The sequence below is a fragment of the Penicillium pulvis genome, assembly GCF_028828015.1.
Source record: "Penicillium pulvis strain IBT 33274 chromosome Unknown contig_5_segment0_segment0, whole genome shotgun sequence".
NCBI classification, from domain to species: domain Eukaryota; kingdom Fungi; phylum Ascomycota; class Eurotiomycetes; order Eurotiales; family Aspergillaceae; genus Penicillium; species Penicillium pulvis.
The window spans coordinates 1514967-1528583 of record NW_026643078.1 but is presented as its reverse complement, the minus strand read 5'-3'; the positions used below and the strand labels follow the sequence as shown (position 1 = coordinate 1528583).

At 49.0% G+C, this 13617-nt stretch overlaps 5 protein-coding genes across 5 annotated transcripts; 2 read left to right on the top strand and 3 right to left on the bottom strand.

The window, feature by feature from the left end:
• Nucleotides 1–144: 144 nt before the first annotated feature.
• N7503_007153 (uncharacterized protein) lies at nucleotides 145–4177 on the bottom strand (the record flags this gene model as incomplete). Its single annotated transcript, XM_057066700.1, has 3 exons — nucleotides 145–2418; nucleotides 2482–4028; nucleotides 4087–4177. The coding sequence occupies 3 exons, from the start codon at nucleotides 4175–4177 to the stop codon at nucleotides 145–147; spliced, it is 3912 nt and encodes a 1303-aa protein (XP_056920381.1).
• A 1049-nt stretch (nucleotides 4178–5226) lies between these two features.
• On the bottom strand, nucleotides 5227–8303 carry chsA (chitin synthase I; the record flags this gene model as incomplete). Its single annotated transcript, XM_057066699.1, has 4 exons — nucleotides 5227–5241; nucleotides 5309–7861; nucleotides 7925–8103; nucleotides 8285–8303. 4 exons carry the CDS (start codon nucleotides 8301–8303, stop codon nucleotides 5227–5229), a joined length of 2766 nt encoding a protein of 921 aa, XP_056920380.1.
• A 909-nt stretch (nucleotides 8304–9212) lies between these two features.
• ltpA (tyrosine protein phosphatase LTP1) lies at nucleotides 9213–9963 on the top strand (the record flags this gene model as incomplete). The annotated part of the gene is made up of 2 exons (XM_057066698.1): nucleotides 9213–9342; nucleotides 9419–9963. Coding segments are annotated over 2 exons (675 nt in total), but the record flags the coding sequence as incomplete, so codon positions are not given.
• Nucleotides 9964–10302: 339 nt separating this feature from the next.
• N7503_007150 (demethoxyubiquinone hydroxylase family protein) lies at nucleotides 10303–11040 on the bottom strand (the record flags this gene model as incomplete). The annotated part of the gene is made up of 1 exon (XM_057066697.1): nucleotides 10303–11040. One exon carries the CDS (start codon nucleotides 11038–11040, stop codon nucleotides 10303–10305), a length of 738 nt encoding a protein of 245 aa, XP_056920378.1.
• Nucleotides 11041–11497: 457 nt separating this feature from the next.
• On the top strand, nucleotides 11498–13491 carry N7503_007149 (RNA polymerase-associated protein; the record flags this gene model as incomplete). Its single annotated transcript, XM_057066696.1, has 4 exons — nucleotides 11498–11709; nucleotides 11771–12519; nucleotides 12574–12713; nucleotides 12766–13491. 4 exons carry the CDS (start codon nucleotides 11498–11500, stop codon nucleotides 13489–13491), a joined length of 1827 nt encoding a protein of 608 aa, XP_056920377.1.
• Between the last annotated feature and the right edge of the window lie 126 nt (nucleotides 13492–13617).

Genomic DNA, 13617 nt, shown 5'->3' with positions numbered 1-13617 from the left:
CGCCTCCGAGCCCCGGGGATCAATCCTTTTTATTACTCCTTATGGTTATCCAATGAATTACGTGGACGTTCCAGGGTGCATTTCCAGAGAGCTTCACATTATCAAGTCGATATTGCTCTTCAAAGATATCAATATTACATGCAATTATTTATAAAGTGCTTTCAGGCGCACACAGTCAATGATGAATCCCAAAACTCGACCATTCTCGAATCCAATGGCAACTCGGTCGTCCCGAACATCGCAAAGCACTGGCTTGAAATCAGAAGGGAGCCGAAGTATGCGCAAATCTCCATATTTAATCCACTGTCCTTCAACTCCAAGACTATCTGGAAACTCCAGTGAGCTACTATCTCCATCTGTATGGTAAGCCTTCAGCCTGATGGCACCGATGTCTGTCTTGAGGATTTTTCCATCTGTTGAAAATTCCAAGGTGCGAACTGGTCCCTGTATATTGAACTTTTCGGAAGGACGAAGTCTAAAATTCCGACTGAACCTTGTGCTAAAAGACTCTGTGCCGTTCAGCACTCGAGCAATGGCCCAAATGTTGATGGTTGAGCTGCTTTTAAAGCCGGCGTGGTAGAAAACGGACGCGGAAGCGATGTATGAACAGTCTGGGGAAAAGGTCAAAGCAGCCAAAGAGCAATTTGAATCGCTTTTGAGCGTCCTTTGAAGATCACCTGTCGAAATGTTCCAAAGCTTAATACTCCTCGGGTTGTTGCCCAAACCACTAGAATTGTCGCCCCCCGAAGCAATGAACTTGCCATCAGGTGAAAAGGCCAAAATATGAACCCCATCCGTATGGCCCTCAAATGTCTTTTGAAGATTACCTGTTGCGCAATCCCATAGTTTAACGGTCTTATCCCAAGACCCCGAGGCAATTTGCTTTCCATCAGGTGAGAAGGCTACAGAATAGATAGCATCTGAATGACCTCTGAAAGTTTCCTGAATGACACCCGTCCTGGTGTCCCATAGCTTGACAGTCTCATCGAGAGATCCCGAGGCGATGTATTTGCCGCTGGGCGAGAAGGCTAAAGAGAAAACCCCATCTGTAAGGTCTTTCAATGTTTTTTGAACCTCGCCGGTCGTGGCATTCCATAAATTGATGGTAGCATCGTCAGATGCTGATGCAATTTGCTTGCCGTCGGGTGAAAACATCACATTGGCAACCTCTCGTGAGTGACCTTCTATAGACGCAGTGTGGTATAGCTTAGTATCATTTCCGATACCCCCTGAGGTGATGAGCCCATCTGCGGAAGAGGATGCTGCAGTAGTATTATATCGATGTGCTTCTAGCCTCTGCTCAAAGTCACCTGTCGTGGCGTCCCATAGCTTGATAGACATATCTCTTGACGCGGAAATGATATTTTTTCCATCAGGTGAAAAGGTTGTAGCATTTATAAAATCTAAATGACCGCTGAAAGTTTTTTGAATGTCACCCGTCATAATGTTTAATAGCTTGATAATTCCATCGTCATACCCCAAGGCAATGATTTCACCATTGGGGGAGAATGATATAGCAGTAATCTTCTTCTGGTTTCTCGGTCTTAGCGGCGTCTGTCGGTCACCTGTGAAGGTATCCCATATATGAATAGTGCCAGAGATAGTTCCGGAGGCAAGTAGTCTGCCATTGGGAGAGATTGCCAAGGTAATGATCGCCTCTGGTAAAGCTTGCCAGGGGCCATCTTTCAACGTCTTCAGTAGGTCACCTGTGAAGGTATCCCATAGATTGATGGTCTCGTCTCCGAAGCCTATGGCGATGTATTTGCCGCCTGGTGAAAATGTCATAGTAGTAGGAAAGCCACCTAAGTCGCTCACGAACGTGGTATGAAGGTCACGTATTGTCACTGTTGTCAAATCCCATAGCCTGATAGAATCACCTTTAGATGCCGAGGCGATATGGTTCCCGTCAGGTGTAAAGGCTATAGCATGGATAGGATACCAATGAGCTTTGACATGATGATGACTGGCCCCCGTTGTGGTGTCCCATAGCCTGATATATCCATCTCTACACCCTGAGGCGATGGTTTTACCATCAGGAGCAAACGCAACTACAAAAATCGATGAGGATGCTTCGAATATCCTCAAAAGGTCACCTGTTGTGGCGTTCCATAGGCCAATGACATTATTACTCGATCCCGACGCGAAGGATTTGCCGTCGGGTGAAAATACCAGATCAGCAACTTCAGGTGCAGGTCCAAAAAGGGTTGATATCAGTGATGACCAAACGCTCTCCATTCGTGGAACGTTCTTAATCCAGATGGGGATTTTTTCCATATTTGCCCCCCTCACAATGCTTTTTTCAGGACTGAAGATGATCCCAGAGCTGTAAATCTGTAACGGCCAATTCGTTATGGTATGGTAGTGTCGCAAAAGGAATCGTGTAGCATCCTGTGTAAGTATTGCCACGGGAGACGCACTCTAAGCGCAATCAGTCTTAAAATTAGACAATGACCCTCTGTCTTCAATTCGTAAAAATCTTACCCCCGCTGTATCCCTTATCGCTTGAAGGCCTTTTAAAGCCCCTTGTAGCTCATCCAGCAGGCTGAGGCATTCCAACCACTCCAATAACCTAGTTCGAAGGAATTCATCGGCAAGTCCACGCTCACCGAGCGCATTTTGTACGATCCTGGATTGCTTGCCGCTCTCGAGGTGTTGAGGCCAAAACAATGCTGCATATTTTGTTCTTGACAGTAGTGCAGTCGATTGTTTGTTCTTTGACTCTTGTATTGACTTTCTGGTTGAATCAGGTCGCGGCAGGTCGCAAATGTTGACCTTGAGCCGTTCACATAGAGATGATAGACAACGAAGAGCTAATTCACCATGACCAAAATGCTCATGCGAGTTGAGAAGATCGGATTGCCTTTTCTCTTCTGCCAAGAAGTCTCGAGCGGACTGATGAATAAACTCAATGAAGGTTCCACGCATAGTGATAAATGACGCACATTTACCAACTAGATCTTCAATTTCCGAGTACTCGTCAGTGAAACCTGTGAGGCTTTCCACTTCCACTACCTGTAGGGGTTGATATGCTAGCATCATCACATTGAGTAGCTCCATGCATCTCTTTCTGTCGACTATGTCCCCTATACCGAGTTGGGTGTACATCCGATGATAGATGGAATGCAAGCCTGGTGGCAATTGCTGAATGGCAGCTAATGCCTCATTGCGATGCACATTTTCGAGTCTCTTGCAAGCTAGGCTAACCCACAGATAGGTGCCCTCTGATCTATCATTAAGGGTCGTTTCGATCTTCTTTCGCAATTCTTCTTGATATCTGTGGCGACGATTCAGCTCAGCCACTTTAGACGCGATGTAGGTTCTGATGGCTTCAGAGAACTGTTGTGATTGTAGCTCCAGGATAACCTGTTCTTGATCATTTCCGACCAGGAGTTCGCGCTGGGCACTCTCCAATGGCCGACTTGTCAACAGCCATTTGATTTTGGAAACTTGATCAAGGCCGGTTCGGACGATGAGCTTGAGAAAATCGGCCATGCCACTATCTCGACACTCGTCAAGTGCATCCACAAGCACGTACACTCTCTGGCACTTGCAGTTGTTTAACATCTCCAACAGGATGTTCCACAGTGCTTCCCAAGAGGAAACGTCCTTTTCGAAGCGACCATTCACTGTATCCCAGCGATTTCGCAGGGATACCTTGAGCCTCTCTTCTTGATTAAGCAGCTGTAAAATCAGACCCTTGATGACCGATTCTAAGGTGTTAAGCTCGTGGTCGGCGTCTTGACAAAAAAAGTACGTGACCACACAGGGACCATTACGTGCAAGTAGAAGCCGCTCAATAAGACCGATCGACATCATGGTTTTGCCTTTTCCAGCACCGCCCTTGATCCAGAGTAGACCAGTTTCCTCTCCATCTTGCCAACCGATGTAACGTGGGTCTCGGAAAATCCATTCGATCGATGCGTGAACCAACTTATCCTTGGTGCCCTTCAGGCGGTTCTTGACAGCGAATGAATCGGGGCATCGTAAGGTGCGCAGGCATAATCGATCCACGTCATCATCTGAATATACTTGTAGAATAGTGAGCTTTAGAAAGTCAAACTTGTCAGGTTCAGCTTCTGAACATACCTGTGTTGATGTTGACATTATCAATTTGACCAAAGTTATTCCCAACCTGGAACCCCCCGTGGTTCTTGCCAAAAGTTTGGGTCGATGCCATGATAAGAGTAACTTGCGGTACTTGCAGTCTGTGCAGAAGAGAGTTGCAGGTCTACCAGCTGAAGGAGGGGCAGACCCTTGGCGTCAGATCAATCGACGTGGCTGCGCCCGGCACGAGAAATGGGTAAGAAAAGTAAGAATCAACTCAAAATCGAACTACAGCGGAGGCGATACGAATGATGTCTCTACTCCTCAGCGAGTGAATAAGGCGAGTTGAGTCAACCTCGTTTTGGCTATATAGAAACAGCTCTTCTCACAGTTTAATCCAGATGAAGCTTGTGAATCGATCCCCACGTATTATTAAATAGACATCTTACTTACCCATCTGGTGTCATGCAGTAATCTCATTTCAGAGAAAATACCAGCTGATGATCTCTGAGGTATTGAAGAACATTCGACCTGGCTGAAATCACGTCAAAAATTCAAGCCCTTTTGGAATATAGACATAGGGGGTTGATGGAGCTATTCAAAAGTATTTTACATGCTATCATTGAGATGAACTAGAATCATGCATCGCCAAGCATATATTAGCCAGAGACGAGGTAGTTTTGTCGAACTTTCAGTAAGATGGTCAATTAGTACCTAACAGCTTCTTCATCAGACCTCGGATGAAGCAGGGAAGCATCTATTAAGAAGACAAAGGTGACAGGACGAGTCTAATTTATTCATGTAAATCAACACCAACATCACTCGCCTCAAATGGAACAATAGAAAATATGAACCCAACTCATATATACAGGTACAATGAGAAAGATTCCTTCATGCCATGCTTAAACACATGCATAGACTCAAAGGTAGATATGACATCATTGAAAGAAATAACAAATACACCATACATACTACATCAATCACATCAGGGCAGGAAATAAAAACAGAAAGCACTGCCGTGAAAAGTCGTCACACATGTCACCCTATCCATTCAATACCAGACCGGGCCTGCCGTGGTAAGAGGTTCAGGTTCAGAAGCAATCAAGTTCAACGTGGTGGGATATATTGAAACACAAGATCGAAGCGGAAAGGCTGAATGAAACACATGGTTTAGAAATAAAATCAGACACCTCGGAACTAGGAATGAGTTAGTCATGTTAATTAAAAAGAAACTGAGTAAGTAACGGGGAAAGAGGGGACTCACCATCCGAACAATCAAATACCACGTTGCACCCAGGAATTTGAACATCGAAAGCCCAGCAACAGACCACAGAACAACCTCCATGTAGATCAGGGATCGCTCGTTCTGCGTCTCGTCCGTGCTGGTACCATCGGTAGAACTAGTAGTGTCGAACGTCTCCAGGCCGGCAGCACTGAGAACAACGGCACCAAGAGCGAAGTTGCAGAATACCCAGGCTAACACGACTGCACTACGGAAGCCCTTGTAGTAGTCCGCCTGGCGATCTTCGTCCGAGATGACCTGGACCTCCTTCGGTGGCTTCATGGCGAATTTTGCGAGTTCAGCTTCATATTGCGCGTTCAGGTCGCCGTCATCTTGGGGAATGTTGACATCAACCTTGCCACCGGGCTTAAGGGTTGCGGAGGGCAGCTTTTCGGCCTTATCGTCACCCTTTGTACCCCACGTGATATCGTGGGTGTTGCAGAAGGCGTAGATGTTGAGGACGTTGATGTAGGTGGGAGTGAGCAGGATGTATTGGATGAACGATGTGAACATATGCCACGGGTCCAAGAACATAAACGACGCGACAAACCACATGACATAGGTTGAGCCGAGGGAAACGATGATCGAGAAGAAGGTTTTGTTGGTGAAAAGCTGGCTGACTGTGAAGCTGTTTTCGGCCACTTCAGTTTCAATCGACTTGACAGTGACAAAGACAGCTGCGAATGACAAGTATATCATGATGCAAATCCAGAAGTAGACCATTGTCATATAGAACTTGTTGGACCCACCGGGCCGATTACCAAGAGCCAGGACGAAACATGTAACGAGAGTCGCAAGATATAGCCACTCGAAGACAATACCCAAAACCTTACCAGCTGTTCCCAGAAGGTCGTCGTCGCCGAGATATGTCGTTAAGATGTGGAAAACCAAGAAGAAATTACCGATACCGAACCAAGCAAAGATCATAGCAATCGTTTGGTAGATGAACTCAATGAACAAGGCGAACTTGCGCATGAAGCTGTGGTCACTACGACCAATCTGGTAGAAGTGCGCAATGGCATACACAGCCGCGAAGAAAGAACCGTTCAACCAACGACGCCGTTGTAGAATGAACTCGGCCATTCGGTCAGGTACGTCAGTCTCACCGGTTGAATTCTTAACATAACGCAAGAGCCAACGGCACTTGCGCTTCGAGACAATTTCGAAACACAAAATTCGATCCTCGGCAAGATACATGTTGGCAGTGAAAATACCGGCGTTGGCACCGTGCATCTTCTCACCGGCAAAGTATCGTTCCAGGGGTCCCTGGCCGTTCTTGTCATTTTGCAAGGCAACAAACCGGTAAGCGGAGAAGGCACCAGGCAACACAGTAATGAAACCAAACGCAGACTCGAGGGGCTTATCAAGAATGTTACTGAGCTTGTACTCGAAGTTCTGGCCAGCCACAAGGGGATTCAGCAATTTCTTGCCGTGAGACAACATAACCTTGATCTCACCACAAGCACCACCACACATGGGATCCAAATCGAATGCCTTCCATAGGTGATAAATCGAGTCTTTACCCGGTTTGGTACCAGCATCCAAAAGCACGCAAATATTAGGATCCAGCAGTCGGCCGAATGCCTGGAAGAACCAGCGATGGGAATTGATCTTCTTTTGATTCTTTTCCTTCAAACAGAAAATGATCTGCACCGGAGGACCCTGGCGAGGCTTGAGATGGACTTGGGTACCCTTGACCTCCAAACCAATTTGAGTGGTATATTCGTAGATGTGAGCAGTCACGTCCTTGCCGTTGACCTGCTGCTTGGCGATGCCATCCTGGTACACACCCAAACCGGCCAGCACCGCACGGGTACGAGGGTTGATCTTGGCACGACCATCACTGATCACACAGACCACAATCTTCTTCCATGCATCTTTACCCCATGTTTTACTACTTGTTCGTGAGCACATGTGATCAATGTTTTTAAATACACCGGACATTGTACGCGCAAACAGGAAGTCGTCCTCGTTGTACATAGTAACCACGATGAAAAGCTCGGTGTGGCGAGGCTTCGCGAACAGCTTCTGACGAAGAGTGAATCGCTCTTCGAAGAAGTCTGCAGGGTCGCAGGTGGCGGCCGAGTAACGCATGTGGGTGAACTCATCACGGCCTGGTGCTTCGGCGTGGGGGATTTGGCTGAGCAATTTAGGCGCAATCGGACAATCAAGGACCAAGTTTCCGTTGAACAATTGCACTTCTTTCACGGTCTTCCAACGGCGAATGGGAGCGGGACTAGGGGTTGGCCGAGGCTCATCCTGGAGCTCTGGGTCATAAGGGTCCGGTCCGAAGGGGTTGTCTCCTGTTACTAGGGGAGCGTGGTCGTCGAACGGGGTTTGGCCGCCTTCAGGGTACTGGCCTAAGTCATAATCTTCATGGGGTGTATGTGTGGGTTCGTAAGGTTGGGTATAGTAGGCGTCATGGTGGGCTTCTGGGTCGACAGCGTAGTCGTTGTAACCATAGGGATGGCCACCTTCGTGGGTCTCGTAGGCTTCATGGTGGCCGTAGGAATTGTGTACATTTTCCACGGAGTACTATTGACCCAAGACTGTCAGTGGTGGTTTCTAGGGATTGTTGGGCCTGCGCGCATAGCTTACAGTTGGTTGTTCAGCCAGGCGATCGCTCGAGGGCATGGGCAAGTGCCCTTGGGGCGCATATGGATTATCGTGCAGCTGGTAGGCGTCCAAGTGGTGACCTGGCGACGGAGTGCGATTGTCATAGGGGTTCACCTGAGACGGATTCGTCAGGGGAGCATGATGCTCGTCCCCAAAGGGATCTGGCGTGCGCATGTTAGTTTGTGGTGTCCAATGCTCCTGAGCACGGCGTTCGAGTCGCAAAAGCTATGTTTCTTTGGTCGCAACACCGCAAGCATGCACCATCAATGTCCAGCAGGATAGTGCAAGGTTGGCTAAAGTTTGTTTCACGGGGAGAGAGAAGAAAGAGCTCGGGGAACTAACCAAGTCGGTTGTAGGACATTGCACGGGTACCAAGAGTGGAAATTTGGGTTCAGCTAAAATTGAGCCCACCTCTTAGAGTGCAAGCTCAGGGAGTGGTTGACTGGAGATTGCGCCAGGAGCGCGGGTGGGAAAGGACCAACGTCAGTGGTTAGAGAGGTTGACTAGAATTACTAGTCTGACCGACGGCTCAAACTCTCGGCGCCGTTTCAGAATAGTAGATTTCTTAGCGATGCCACGAATGGGGTAATGAACAGGGGGTTCCCAGGAGGATGAGTTTGTCGCACGATGCCCAAAGTGAAGTCAAAGAGGAATGAAGAAATGAAGAAGAGCTGCCCGCTCTTGTTTGGTGTTTACGAAGCGGGCGATCACAGATGACGAGGTTGGCAGGCGAATCAGTGTGCATGCGCTGGACCCGCTTAGTGGATCAAATCGTATGTGATAAATAGAAGCGAGAGCGAGACTTCGGAGAATAACAAAGAATGCTGCAACTTCAGGCACTGTAACGGATAACTGAGACAAAGGTATGTGTGAAAATATAAAGAACAGATGTGCCCTGAGGTTCTGAAACACAAGATCCGTGGATTGCATGCGAAGTACTTGGGAAAGTAAAAGTGGGCCTGATGCTCACAGTCATCACTGGGCCAACGAGAGGCACGCGCGCTTTACATTATGGAGTCTTCAGCCACAAGCCACCATGGTTAATCCATCTGCGCCTCATGTGGCGTGAAAGATTTCTTTCTTTTTTTAGATTTAATTTTAGATGCCAGGCAGATGAATATTCACCTATGAATAGATTGACTTATCTCCATCTGCGATAAGAAAATATCACGCACTTTGATATCTGCAGACGTCATTGAACTATATACTGTACTTATTGCATAGCAGAACCTAAGGCAAGACTCTCTTATCCTATCGATAATTTGATAAGGAATATCTTGTCACTCATCAACCTAACTCAACCACTTTCTTCCCTCGCACATCTTTTAATCCACACATTGTCATGGCTTCTACAGACCAACGCCCCGTGAGCGTTCTATTTGTCTGCCTAGGAAACATTTGTACGTCTTGCACTGCCCCGCCTTTTCCCCGCTACGCCCTGCGCCTCCCGTCGTCGTACTAACACCATGATGTCAGGCCGTTCTCCTATGGCCGAAGGTGTTTTCCGAAACCTCGCTGAGTCACATCCCGCCATTGGCGAAATTGACTCCGCCGGTACGGGCGCATATCACAGCGGGGAGCCCTCAGACAGCCGCACCATGTCCACCCTCCGCCGGCACAACATAACCAACTACTCGCATGCTGCCCGGAAGGTCACCAAGGAGGATTTCCTACACTTTGATTATCTGCTAGCGATGGACAAGTCCAATCTGCGGGATCTGCTCAGTGAGAGAGAGTCGGTGATCATGATGTTGCAGCGCAAGGCAAATGCCAAGTCTGGGGCGAAGACTACTCGGGCAGCGACCGAGGCTGCAATTGGGGAGCGCGGTGTGGAGGCTCAGGTCGCCGAGGTTCGGCTCTTTGGTGACTTCGGTCCTGGTGGGAAGCTGCATGCTCGTGTGGGAGGGGGTGAGGTAGTACAGGACCCGTACTATGGAGGTGCAAATGGATTTGAGGAGGTTTACCAGCAGGTCGTGCGGTTTTCACAGGGCTTCCTGGACCACGTTACCAGCTCCAAGTAAACAATGGTTTCTGGTGAGATGGAATGCGATTTATGACTAAACATTATAGAGCGGTGGCCACCCGATCAATGATACCTCTGCAGGCGAAGAGGAGCGGATACATATATGATGTGCCACCAAAACATGGGGAAAGACCACAATGGTGTCCAAGTACTATCTATATAGATAGATCAAACCAAAATTATTGACATAATGCTCTTCCAAGGTTATCAAATGGGGTTTGCGTAAAGGCTTTCAACATTGAAGGTTGTTGTACATCTAATTTACATGCTAACTATGGCACAATATATATAACAAGAAATTTGGCTTCAAAAACTCCCTACCACCCATGAGACTTCCTCATACCTTCTCACTGATCTTGATAGCAGCTCGGCAACCAAAACGAATCACATCCACCAGTGGGTCATACGGCTTAGCTTCCTTAGAATCATGAGCTACCGCATGATCCAAATGCTCCAGTTCTTCATCTCGAATCCTCCGGAATGTGGCCAGCATTTCCTTCAACTCATCATCCAATTCCTCCCCTCGCTGCTCCGCATCAGCCTCCCATGACAAGATCTCCCGAACCTGATCATTGTAATGGGAACCAATTTCCGTCTCCACGGCCTCGGTGCATGCCATCGCAGCTTCGCGACCCAGCGCGGCGGTTGACCAGCCCAGAAATGTCGCCGCAACCTCCCAGAGAGGATACATGGCAGTGGGTCGAACTTGATGTTGTGCGACAAGCTTGTTGAATGTCTTCAAGTGCCCTGCTTCTTGGTCGTACATGTGCTTCATCAAAGGCCGTAGATGCGGATGCGATCGGACGATCTGCGGGGTTTGGGCGGTGTAGATGAGGGTGGCGGCGAGCTCACCGGCTTGATTTACTCGAAGCGAGCTATCGAGGTACTCGCGCTGCTCTTTGCTGAGGGTGTATCGGGGCTTGGAGCTGCCGGATGGACTAGTGGTGGACGCATTTCGGCGTTGAGCTCGTAGAGCTATCGGAGCGAGAAAGTCGAGGTAGATTGGGGACGTGGTTCGGGACTGGCGTCTACACTGTGCTAGAGCAGATCTTCGTAGTGCAGGTAGGGATTCCATTGTGGATTATAGTAGTTTGTGGAATTGCAGTAAAGGTGAATTCGTGATCGCCGGAAAGTGAAGATGCCGAAGAGCGCCAGCGTGTCTTGGCGCAGGCGCGCGCTTGGAGTCTTGGCACCCGGACGTCATGAACGACAAAGGCCAACTTTGCGACGGACAATCTACGCGTTGTCAAACACTCATCCTATTACCGCTCTCTCTTCTGTCGCTTTTTGTATAGTGTGCCTTGTTGGTGCTGAACTCACTTATCTCGGCTGGTATACAGGTCTTTGGTGACTTTGGTGCCGGGGATCCCAGGGCTTTCTTCGATCTTTTGCGCCTCCTGGTAAGGAGTGCTTTGCCTACGAAAATCACACCCTTGTTTGATTATAGGGTCAACTGGGACGCCGATTCGCAAAATATTGTCTGATATTGGGATTCTTGGTTAAAAAAGTGCCTGTTGGGGTAACTGATCACTATGGCGGACGATTTGGATGACGAGCTCCTGGCTCTGGCTGGTGGCTCAGATGAGGAACAGTCCCCTCCCCCGGAGGACAGAAATGACTCTCCATCGCACTCAACTTCCTCTCATTCTCCACGTCACTCTCCGATGGGTCGCAAAGGAACGGCGAAGGCGATTCGCCGGCCTCGAAAAGCCGCGAGAGACGACGATGAAGAAGATGGCGAAGTGTAAGCCCACCTCTTCCATATCGCTGTTGGACTGATCACTGATATCATTGGAATCATCCAGGTCCGATGCCGAGTCCCACAACTCCCTCCAGTCAGCCCCCATGTCCGAGTCTGATTCGGAAGCTGGGGCTGGCTCCGATGAAGAAGACCGCCCAATATTCCCCTATGACAAGCTGTACTACTCCTCAAAGGAAAAGCAAGAGATAATGGGAATGCCCGAGATCCAGCGTGAGGAGCTGCTATCTGAGCGTGCCCAACAGGTCGATCGCCACAACCAAGATCTTGCCTTGCGTCGCCTGCTAGCCTCTCGCGAGCGTGAGGAAAAGCGTGCTGCTGCCAAGCAGGCTAAGCGCAAGGCCGGCTCAGCAGGTCTCGATGAAAACCAGCGCAAGAGTTCTCGCCAGAAGACTACCCTTGGTGGCCGAAAGGTCGGAGAGACATCCGCCGCCATCGATGCTTACAAGCGCCAGCGTGAGCAGAAGGGAAAGCGTGATGAGCTGCGTCGCCGTGACCCCACATCTTCCCGTCGTCGATCTCGAACTCCTGGCTCCGAAGTGTCTGACGAGGATGGTGAAGCTGAAAGTGACCTTGAACTGGACGACCGTGTTGGCCGTTCTCCTTCGATCCCTAAGGATGACCCTCCTGCCGAGCTTCGGGACATCAACCGTGCTCGTGTTGGCCGCACCAATTTTGCACAGGTCTGCTTCTACCCTGGATTTGAGCAGGCCATAACCGGCTGCTACGCTCGCGTAAATATCGGACCCAATAACGAGACTGGCCAGAACGATTACCGTCTTTGCTTGATTGAAGGTTTGTTTCTCAGCTCTTATGACTTTTGTCTCAAATTCTAAATTCGTGTACCAGGATTCAACCAAGGCAAGCCCTACGCCATCGAGGGAGCGAATGGCCGTCCCTTTGTCACTGATCAGTACGCCAAGCTGGCTCACGGCAAGGCTGTGCGAGATTTCCCCTTCATCGCCTGCTCGGACTCTGCAATTACCGAGGTAGGTAAATCTATGACCTGAGAGTGATCTCTCGTGGCTAACAATTCAATAGGCCGAGTATAGCCGTTACCGAAAGACCATGGCCATTGAAGATATAAAGATGGCCACTCAGACCAAACTGGCTGGCAAGGTCGCCGATATCAACCGTCTGATCAACCACCGTTTCACTGCCGAGGAGTTGTCTGAGAAGCTTCGTCGCCAAGGTGCCTTGGATGAGAAGAGGAATGTCCGCAAACGTTTCGATTTGGAGAAGGAACTGGTCTTTGCCAAGGCCAATGGCACCGAAGAAGAAATCGAAAAGTTGCAGAAAGAACTTGACGCCATCGTCAAACCCAACCTTTCGTGGGGTACTACCATGAACAAACCGGTTGCTGAAAAGGCACTCAGTGAAGCCGAGCGTGTTCACCTCATCAATATTCGCAACCAGAAGCTCAACTACGAGAATGTGCGCCGTGCTCAACTGGATGAGCGTAAGGCGGCTCGAAAGGCTGCCGCCGCTGTGGCTCGTGGTGAGGCCGTTGCTGATCCATTTATGCGTGTTCGCACTGTGGCCAAGACCCACCACGACGTTTCTGATAAACCTCAGGATGCGCCGAAGACTGAAGAAGCTGCTGCCGTCGACATCAAGAATATCAAGCCTGCTACAGATACTTCTAAGGTTTCAACCCCTAACCATGGCCTCACCCCGAAGAAGAAGGGCGCTTTCATGATCAGCTACCGCAACACTGACGATGAGAACATTGCGGCTCTGGATATGGACATCGACATTGATATCTAGATCGTCGTGTTCGCTTTTATTTTCAAATACATATTCTTCTGAAATGTGGCAAGTGGTGCGTGTCAAGATGGAGATGACACGAGACTTCAGGTCAGCTATTTTTTGTACACATTAGAGTATCTAGCG